Consider the following 10278-nt stretch of genomic DNA (forward strand, 5'->3'; position numbering starts at 1 on the left):
ACCTCTCGTGTGGCCACTCCTAGCCTATAAATAGGCTTGATTTGAGAGATGGAAGACACACAACACAACCTACAATCCTTTTCTCTTCTCTCGTAGCTCAAGCACTCTAGTTCGCATCTTAGGAGCATCGCATTGCTCGGTTCTCGCCTCCAATTCAAGTTCACCGGAGCCTACGAGTTTGAGGTGCTTCAACTCGATAGGAGGAAAGTCGTTTCATCTTTGGGGACATTACGCCAATCCGTGAGCACTAGCCGGGGCGTATTTCGTCTTGCGGAGAGAGGGATACCTCGACTCGACTTGAAGAATACTATAGTTTGCATCTCTTTACTTTCGTTGTAATTTATATTATTATATTTACCTTCCAGTTTTGTTCTTTTGTAATAGCAAGAGTTTTCCCGTGTAAAGGCCACTATATTTCTAACAAATCCTTCCGAAACCCATAACCTGATAAGTTTTGAGACACGAATTACATTGTCTTCTTCAAACACTCCCATGTATAAAAAACATGGCTTTAAATAGACAGGCAGATGGTTATAGCTCAATTTTAATAATCTCAAGCAATGTTTATCATTGTCTAAATTCACTACCGAGGCTAAGTTCTTCCTTATTGATCTGATCCCCAACTTCCCCGAGTCAGCTCCATTTTTCTCAAAAGACCTCCCACAACAATAATCGACAAAGGAAGTCCTCTGCAATTTCCCACAATATCCTTTCCAATTTCCACCAGTTGAAGTGGACAACTTTTCCCTCCAAACACAGAAGAGCTCCCAGCCTTGAAAGAAACTCCATTTGAAGGCTATAATCCTTGTTGAGTTGAGAGCTCAACTGCGATAGCCTAGTTGTCACAAATATCCGACTACCATTCTGATTGTCAGGAAAGAAACGTTGTATCTTGTCCCACGAATCACTACTCCACATATCATCCAACACAATTAGAAACCTTCTACCATATAAATATTGATACAGCTCTAATCCTACTTCATCTTCACTCATTCACTAACCATTTTCGTTATGTTGTAACGTTGAGAAATTGTAGCCCAAACACGAATATCAAAATGCTCCTTAATAAGTGGTTTTGAATAGACAGTTTTGGCAAGAGTGGTCTTACCAATTCCTCCCATCCCTACAACGGGGATGACTTGGCCACCAACGAGCTTTTCCATGATCCCATTTAAGAGATCTTCCGAGCACGTTACGATGCTACTGTCACCTAGAGAAGACGATGTTAAAGAAATTGGCGATGGAGAGATAGGATTCCACATATCGATCCCCATCGCCACTTTCTTCATCAAATCCATTTCTTCATTCATTTGATGTAGATCTTGATACAACTTGATACAACTCACTTCTTCACTAGAATCATAGGTAGCTTGATCATTTTCTACGATGTTGACAATATAGGATTTGATAATATCTTTGTTGTTGAAATTGAGATATACAAATTTTGCCGGGCGAAAAATTACACGGAAAATAAAGGAAAATTACACGGAAATAACTGAACAAAAATTACACGAAAAAAAACTTGTGGAAAGTAGTAAGCCGAGACGAGGAGTCCTTTTTCCGCAAGACGAGATACACCCCGGTAGTGATCTCGGTTTGGCGTGTCGTCCCCAAAGATAAAACGGCTTCGTCTCTGAAGTAGCAGCACCGCTAGCAACAGAGCTCCGTCGAACGGGAGTAAGGCCGTTGCAGAGCTTCGACGGGGAAGATTATGCAGAGAGGGAGAGAGCGTGTATGCAAGATGCTTGTGTATGTTCTGTGTTGAATGCAATGGATGCATGCCTATTTATAGACCAAGTTCACCTGCAGGACATTGATGGAGTCAACAGCCATTATGTGTGGCATGATGGCTTGACTGTAACCCCCAGGGGTTATTGACTAGTGCACTAGCCAGTGGGAGCTGAAGAGACACGATGCACCTGGACATGCTACACGACGGGATACACCATGGACCGTCGGGGTCCATCGGGGACCTTTTGACTCCGGTTGTGAGTCGGGGTCTAGCGGGGACCTTTGTCTCCTGTTGTGCGTCGGGGTCCAGCTGGACCATGACCTGGACTAGGACCCGTCGGGGATAGCGTGGAGTTTGGGGTGGTCTAAAAAGAACAAGCGAGGCTCGAACCACGCTCAACGACCAGCTCCAAAGAACAGCCCAAAGACCACCCAAAGACCAATTGCCAAGATCCAAGGCACAAGGCACAAGGCACCCGGCACCCGGTGCATGGGGCACGGGGCACGGGTCATGGGTCACGGTGCCCGGGTCGCGGGTCGCGGGCGGGTAACTTAGTCATTTTAAGTCACATACGTCTGTGTGAATTAATTCAAGGGGTTTGTGTTCCGTTCAACCAAATGAAACGGTAACTTAGTCATTTTCGCCTCAAGACAAGTTTCACATTTGTTTTGAGTTTTACTTCATTTGCCTTTAGTAAATCTAAACTTACTAATCTCTTAATGGCATTTGGATTTACATGTCCCAATCTATTGTGCCATAAGTTAGAACACTCAGCCAAGTAAGAAGAAGTAGATGCATTCTTATTATTAGCCAACGGCTTAGGGATATGACGTACAACTACACTAAGCTTGAAAAGTGCGTCGGTTACAAAACCTTTTCCGAGTGACTTTCCAAACTTGTACAAAGAAAACCTATCAAATTCAAATATAAGTTTAAACCTTTTATTCACTAGTATTGAGCATGACACTAGGTTCTTGCGGATGTCCGAGACGTGCAACACATCCTTCAAAGTGATGATGACGCCGGACGTCATCATGAGAATCTCGTTTCCAATGCCGAGGACTTGAGACGAGGCTTGATTCCCCATATTGATCTCCCCCCCTTCAACTGCAGTGTAGGAGGCGAACTTGCTCTTATCGGCACAAACGTGGGCAGTAGCTCCAGTGTCGATACACCAGCCACCTTTGTTATCAACAAGGTTGACTTCTTCCGTGACCACAGCAACAAGGTCACTTTCATCCCAGTCCTTGAACTCTTTTTCAACAACGTGGGCAGCCGGCTTCTTCTTCGGCTTGCGGCAGTCCTTGGAAAAGTGGCCAGGTTTGCCACAGTTGTAGCAGTTGCCTTCAACCTTCCTCGCAGACTGCTTCTTCTTGCCCTTGTCCTTTGCAATTGGACGGGAGCGTTTGTTGGAGGGACCGCCCCGCTCCAACAGATTGGCCTTTGCAACAGGTGGGCCATGGCCCTTAGCCAAACCATCGCGTTTGCGCACGTCTGACTCGATGCGCAGCTTCACGATCAAGTCTTCAAGATTCATCTCCTTTCATTTGTGCTTTAGGTAGCTCTTGAAGTCCTTCCAGCCGGGTGGAAGTTTTTCAATAACCGTGCCCGCCGTGAAAGCTTCAGGCAGGGCCATTCCGTCGGCGGCGAGGTCGTGAATGATGAGCTGGAATTCTTGCACTTGGTCCATGATTGGTCGGGAATCGACCATTTTGTAGTCCAAGTACTTGGCTATTACAAATTTTTTAGTGCCCGCATCATAACTACTGTACTTCTTATCTAGCATTTCCCACACTTGTTTGATGTGGGAACAGTACAATACACGTTGTAGAGACTATCATCTAAAGCACTTAAAATAAAGTTTTTACAAATAGTCTCCTTTGCGCCAAGCGTCATACTCGACGTACATCTCGACACGTGCCTCGTCCTCACTTGGTGAGGTTGGCTCGTTCTCCTTGAGGAAGTTCACGACGCCCAACGTTGTTAGGTAGAATAACATTTTCTGTTGCCATATCTTGAAATCCGTTCCCGTGAACTTCGATGGCTTCTCGGCTGGTGGCATCATCCTTGGTGCCATTGGTGGCGAGTTTGTCCCATGAAAAGGACCAAGTCCGTTGCCCCCGTAGGAGCTAACAATTGGGTGGGACACAATACCCCCCTATAGTTGCGTGGAGCATAGAGGCCCCCGCATTTGTGCCGACCCCGATGGATCCAGCACCCGTGCAGACCCCGATGGGTCCAGCACCCGTGCAGACCCCGAAGGAGCTAGCACCTGTGCCGACCCCGAAGGATCCAGCACTTGTGCTGCCCCCGAAGGAGCTAGCACCCGTGCCGACCCCGAAGGGTCCAGTACCCGTGCTGCCCCCGAAGGAGCTAGCACTCATGTTGACCCCGAAGGATCCAACACCCGTGCCGTGCCCGAAGGCCCCGACACTCGACCCAATGAAGGATCCAATGGAACCACTGAAAGTGGAAAATAAAGGAAAATTATACAGAAATAACTGAACAAAAATTACACGAAAAAAAACTTGTGGAAAGTGGTAAGCCGAGTCGAGGAGTCCTCTTTCCGCAAGACGAGATACGCTCCGGTAGTGCTCTCGGTTTGGCGTGTCGTCCCCAAAGATAAAACGGCTTCGTCTCTGAAGTTGCAGCACCGCTAGCAACAGAGCTCCGGCGAACGGGAGTAAGGCGGGGGTAGAGCTTCGACGGGGAAGATTATGCAGAGAGGGAGAGAGCGTGTATACAAGATGCTTGTGTATGTTCTGTGTTGAATGCAATGGATGCATGCCTATTTATAGGCCAAGTCCACCTGCAGGGCATTGATGGAGCCAACAGCCATTATGTGTGCCATGATGACTTGACTGTAACCGCCGGGGGTTATTGGCTGGTGCACTAGCCAGTGGGAGTTGAAGAGACACGATGCACCTGGACATGCTACACGACGGGATACACCATGGACCGTCGGGGTCCATCGGGGACCTTTTGACTCCCATTGTGAGTCGGGGTCCAGCGGGGACCTTTTGTCTCCCGTTGTGCGTCGGGGTCCAGCGGAAACTTTTGTCTCCCGTCATGCGTCGGGGTCCAGCGGGACCATGACATGGACTAGGACCCGTAGGGGATAGCGTGGAGTTTGAGGTGGTCTAAAAAGAACAAGCGAGGCTCGAACCACGCTCAAAGAACAGCTCCAAAGAATAGCCCAAAGACCACCCAAACACCAATTGCCAAGATCCCAGGCACCAGGCACGGTGCGCGGGTCGCAAGCTGGCGGCGGCGGCGCGCGCGTGGGCTCTGTCACCCGTCTTATTCTATGATAATTATTACACATGATAATTCATCTGATTAAATACTTCATCAAAGAAGTTTATCATCCCCGATGTGGGATAATTAACACCTAGTTAATTAATCCCTTAGTTTTTTCACATAGCTCATTTCTAGCTTTATTGTGACCAACTTTAATATATTATTTCTCACTCACCGGGAATCGGATTTGAGAAAATGAATATACTATGGTCATCTAATCGGAACGTAGATCGACGCGCATTTAATTTCACAAAATTAAATCTCTTGTAACATTTATTATTAGTCAAAAATCATTTGACCAAGCACGATTCCAACAATCTTCGGCTGCATAAGCTGCTTCCATTATTCGCATTTCCAATGGATCTGCTTCATCTTCATCATCCGGAGGGGATGCATAGTGCTGAAGAAATTCCTGCAAGAAGGTAGAGAATTAGGTGATAGATTCAACTTGATTTTTGTTGATACAAATTGGAGGCCAGGGATGATTCTCGATATCATCTATGAGATTCATATGGGAAACCATGGCTGCATAGCCTGCCATATCCAAACGCAAAAAGACTTTGTTTGTTGACAAAGACTTGAATGGAATTTTGGAGTGGACAAGTATATGCGAAGAGTGAACTATAAAAATGGTCTTTGGATTATGAGTTTATCTCATCTATAGTATCTGTCTTTAAAAATATCGCAGACATCCCTAGACTAAGGGCTTATATAAAAAATGGTCCTTTGGGCTTTTTTTTCAACCGAAAATGCCCTTTTGGGGTGTTGGACAATTTGATCTTTTTACACTTTTAACTTTTTAAATCTGATATTATTTTAGTGATGTACTAATTCTAATATTATTTAAAAATTATCATTCTTCTTCCTTTTTTCCATCATTCACTTTGCTTCTTTATTTCAATATTAGATTTAATTTTATAAAATTAAATTTTAAATATAGATTTCTAAATATAAAAAAATTTAATTAAATTATTAATTCATGGACACTATAAATATTGATTAACACTATAAGAGCTATTGTACTTAGCCTTCGTTCAGCTGTTATAATTGCCTGTGATTAAATATTATGAAGTTGACTAAAAAGTTGATACTACTATTATTCTATTATACTCCATCCATTCCAAAAACAGTCTTTTTTTTGTCATTTTTGTCCATCCCACAAAATTAGTTCATTTTTAAATTTTTTAAAACCTTTTTTATCAAAACATTATACTCCGTACTATAATAAGTCTGTGCTGAGCTATCCATTATTTCCTACTACTTACCCATTTGAAGTATTTATATAGGAGTATTTTTGTTTAAATTATCTAGTTAATTTTGATTGTTTTCAAATAAATAAACAAAAATTACATAGTCTTACATTAGATGCATATTTATTTATGATTAAAACTATTAAATATTGATTAAAACTAAATTGACATCAGCATATCTTATTGATTAAATATTAGACACTATCTAATATTGATTAAAACTATTAATTTTTATTATTTAATAATTTTAATAATTAATAAAATTTATTGATATTTAAAAATCTAAATTTGAAATTTAATTTTATAAAATTAAATATAATATTGAAATAAAGAAACAAAGTGGAGAATGACAAAAGGGAAGAAGAATGATAATTTTGAAATAATATCAGATTTAGTACATCACTGAAATAATATCAGATTTAAAAAGTTAAAAGTATAAAAAGATCAAATTGTCCAGCACCCAAAAGGGCATTTTCAGTTCAAAAAAGCCAAAAGGGCCAATTTTTAGATAAACCCTTAGTCCGGGATGTCTGATGATATTTTTAAAGTCCAGAGATTATGACCGAGATAAACCCATAGTCCAGGGACAATTTTTGTAGTTCACTCTTATAAATAAAATACCGTGTATATTTTAGTACAACATCCCATATTATACAGATCCGGATCTTTATAGGTTGTTTGAGGTATTTTTTGATTGGATAGTAGTTTTAATGAAAAATTGATAATATATAAAAAAAATATTATATTAGTTAAGAATGAATCTAGGCCGTAAAATATTGAATGAATCTAAAATTACAAAGTACACCACATACTCTAACGAATTAGAAAGTGAATTAAAAAGGGAAGAGCATCTCGTGAGATAGGGGAGTACTATATTTCTTTTAATATTTTCTAATACCCCGTATACATTTATTTGAAACATGATAATTCTATAAAATAAATGATTAAAATAAAAATCACATAAGTATTTTTCTTTCAAAATTCACATGTATTTAACCTAAAATCACATGCTAGTACTTTAACTTCGACAAAATCAACTAGTACCAATATAATCACAAACAAAATTAGACTTAAAAAGAAAAAAATGAAAGAAAAAAAAAAAGAATGGAAATTGGGTACAGATTGCACACACATATGTAGTTACAATCACAAGTGCTACTCTTTTATCGTTTGAGAAATTTTGTGCATCTCCTGTCATCTCTTCAACTTGAAAGTGCCGCCATGAGCAATCTCGAGCTCAGCTCAGCTGTGCTGTGCGTTCTCTGTTAATAATTTGACTTAACTTATTATTTGGGAAACTTTCATTATAAACACAAGCCCGTGAAGACCTTTACACACTCAAAACTCTCTAAGCAAAACCTAATTACATTCTTTCATGCCAACAAACCACCATCTCTCTCTCTCCTTACAATCAAGTTTCTCCTTTTTTCTCCAACATACAAATATCTGCTTCAACCACAAGTTTAGAAGAAGACTGATCATCAACACTTTCTGCTGTCTCACCTTCAGCACCAGCTTTATCTTCTACTACAATAGCATCATTAGCATTACCATCATCAGTCATCTTCAACTCACACCACCAACGTGACCTTCAACGCCTTCCCCAACCTCACACCACCAACGTGACCTTCAACGCCTTCCCCAACCTCACACCTATCTTGTTCTTCATTCTCCCCTGTTGAATGTGTATTGCTCTCTCCCTCATTTCCAGACTCATTCTCAACAACCTCCTCATCCACTCGCCCCCTTTGCCTTTCAAGCATCAGCAACCTCCTCCTCAGATCTCCCAACTCCCCCTCCATCAAGAACAGCCTCTCCTTGAGATTCAAGTTCTCTTCTTCAAGCTGTGCAATGTGAGTGTCCTGATCATCAACCCGATTCTCCAACACATTGTGATACTCTACCCCACCACCATTGCCGCTATTCGGATCATAGATCATCTCAAACCTACTCAAATCTTGATCCAACCTCCTCTCCACCTCAACATGCTCCTCAACGTCGCTCTCACTCGAGTCACCCTCATCCTCCTCCTCATCTTCATGCCCGAGAGATCTCAGCCTGATCAGCCCCTTCATCGAGCCATAACCATCCACCCCCCACTCTTCCTTGGCCATGTTCCCCAAAACCTCAGTGGAAGGGGACAAGATTGGGGTCGGCAAAACTGACGGGGTCACTGGAAATGGAGAAACCACCGGTGCTATCCCGCCACTTTTCTTCGCCCTAATCAGAAAGGAAGTGGTATTCCTAGGAGCAAATGGGGCAGATCTCCCACCATCACCACCCACATTCATACTCATATAATTATTGAACTTCTTTTTGGGGAAATTTTTCCTCGCCCTCACCCGATTCTGATGCTGCAGCTCATTCAATGTCGGAGGGTTATAGTTCCTAAAATTTAAATCCCCGCCACCACTACCACCGATTCCACCGGAGCTAACTAAAGGTTGCTGCTGCTGCTGCCGCTGCTCCATCCTCGGTTTATTTACCCTCTTGCCCTTCCAATTGCTCCTAGGACCTAAAGACTTATTGAAGGCAGCACGCGGAGGTTTTATGGCGTCGGAGCTCAAATTAGGGTTTTGAAATTGCTGCTGTGGCCCCCACATTCCGTAGCACCGATTCATCGGAGGCATCTGAGGCCGAAAATTAGTCGAATCAGCACGTTTATAAATTACTGGAAATTTTGCCAAGGGTTTATTGTGGATAAATTTGTTTACCTGCGGATTCAATTGACTTGCATTCAACATAGTTTGATTCATGTTCATCAGCTGCTGTTGGTTCATCATTGTTCCTTTCTCGTTCATTTGCTTTTTCTCACAAAATTATTAGTGAAATGAAGAAGAGCTAAAGAAAAATAACAAATCAGAAACTAGAATCTCGATCGAAATATTAAATCTCCGCCAGAAGCCGCGTTATCCCCAAAAGAAAACAAACAAGAAAAGAATTGAGAATCGGGAACCCTAGAAAAGTGAAATCACAACACAGCCTTGAAGCTTTTCAGAGGAATTTGTATTCGCGAGAATTGAAAATCGGAGACGATTAATAAACATGTAAATCTCGAATAATTATTCTGTCTCTACTAAACCCGTTTTTGAAGTTTTGAAAGCAACCACCGGCCGCAGATCTGTTTGGTTGAGATTAATGAGAGACGTCTAATCAAGTTTCCCTCTCACTCCAAATTTATGTAGGAGTAAGAGCATCCACAACCGTGCTCTTGCCAGCGGCACGGTTGTGGGCCCGGGCGGTACTATTCATGCCTGCTCTCTGGCAAGAGCACAACACCCACAACTGTGCTCTTCCGCAAGGACGAGCACAATTAATATAAAATTCAATTACACAAAAACATTTTCATAATACTAAAATTCATTAAAAAAACCACAATAAAAATAACAAATTACAAATAAAATAAAAAGACATAATTAAAATCCTAAAAATTAAAAATTACATAATTAAAATACTAAAAATTAAAAATTACATAATTAAACTCCTAAAAATTAAAAATTACATAATTATTGGCTAATATAACCCGAGGAAGACTACGCATCCGGCGGCACCAACCCCAATTGTTTTTGGAGACCCAATATCATGGACTCGTGCGTTTGAAGTTGCGTGGGGGTCATAGTTGACCTATCGGCCATATTGAGTTGGGCTAAAAGGGCCCACAACGAGTTGTTCGGGGGTGGAGGTGGAACATAGGGTGCGGGTTCGGGAGCAGGGGCAGACGGAGTCGCGGCGCGACGTCGTTCGGCCGCCGCCTTCTTCCTACCTTGCGGTCGGCGTCGGGAACCGCTTGGTTGGGCATCGGGGCTACCCAAGTTAGCTTCGGCGAGTTGGCTAGCCACTTCTTCGCCGGCGTCGGATAGGGATGCCGACCGTGAGCGTTTGGAGGAGCCGCTAGAGGAGGATGTTATGCCTCCCTTATACTTCGGGTGCGTCCGCGTCTCCTGCCAAACGTTAAGATATTTGAACGACTTACCGTTCATGGATTGGTAGGTGCTC

The 10278-nt window shown here is 42.3% G+C and overlaps 1 protein-coding gene across 1 annotated transcript; it reads right to left on the reverse strand.

Moving 5' to 3' along the window:
• Positions 1 to 7190: 7190 nt before the first annotated feature.
• On the reverse strand, positions 7191 to 9416 carry LOC121787690. The gene is made up of 2 exons (XM_042186503.1): positions 8997 to 9416; positions 7191 to 8912 (listed from the first exon to the last, which is right to left on the reverse strand). The coding sequence occupies exons 1-2, from the start codon at positions 9081 to 9083 to the stop codon at positions 7854 to 7856; spliced, it is 1146 nt and encodes a 381-aa protein (XP_042042437.1). The 5' UTR covers positions 9084 to 9416; the 3' UTR covers positions 7191 to 7853.
• Between the last annotated feature and the right edge of the window lie 862 nt (positions 9417 to 10278).

This window comes from Salvia splendens, chromosome 22 (assembly GCF_004379255.2).
Source record: "Salvia splendens isolate huo1 chromosome 22, SspV2, whole genome shotgun sequence".
NCBI lineage: Eukaryota > Viridiplantae > Streptophyta > Magnoliopsida > Lamiales > Lamiaceae > Salvia > Salvia splendens.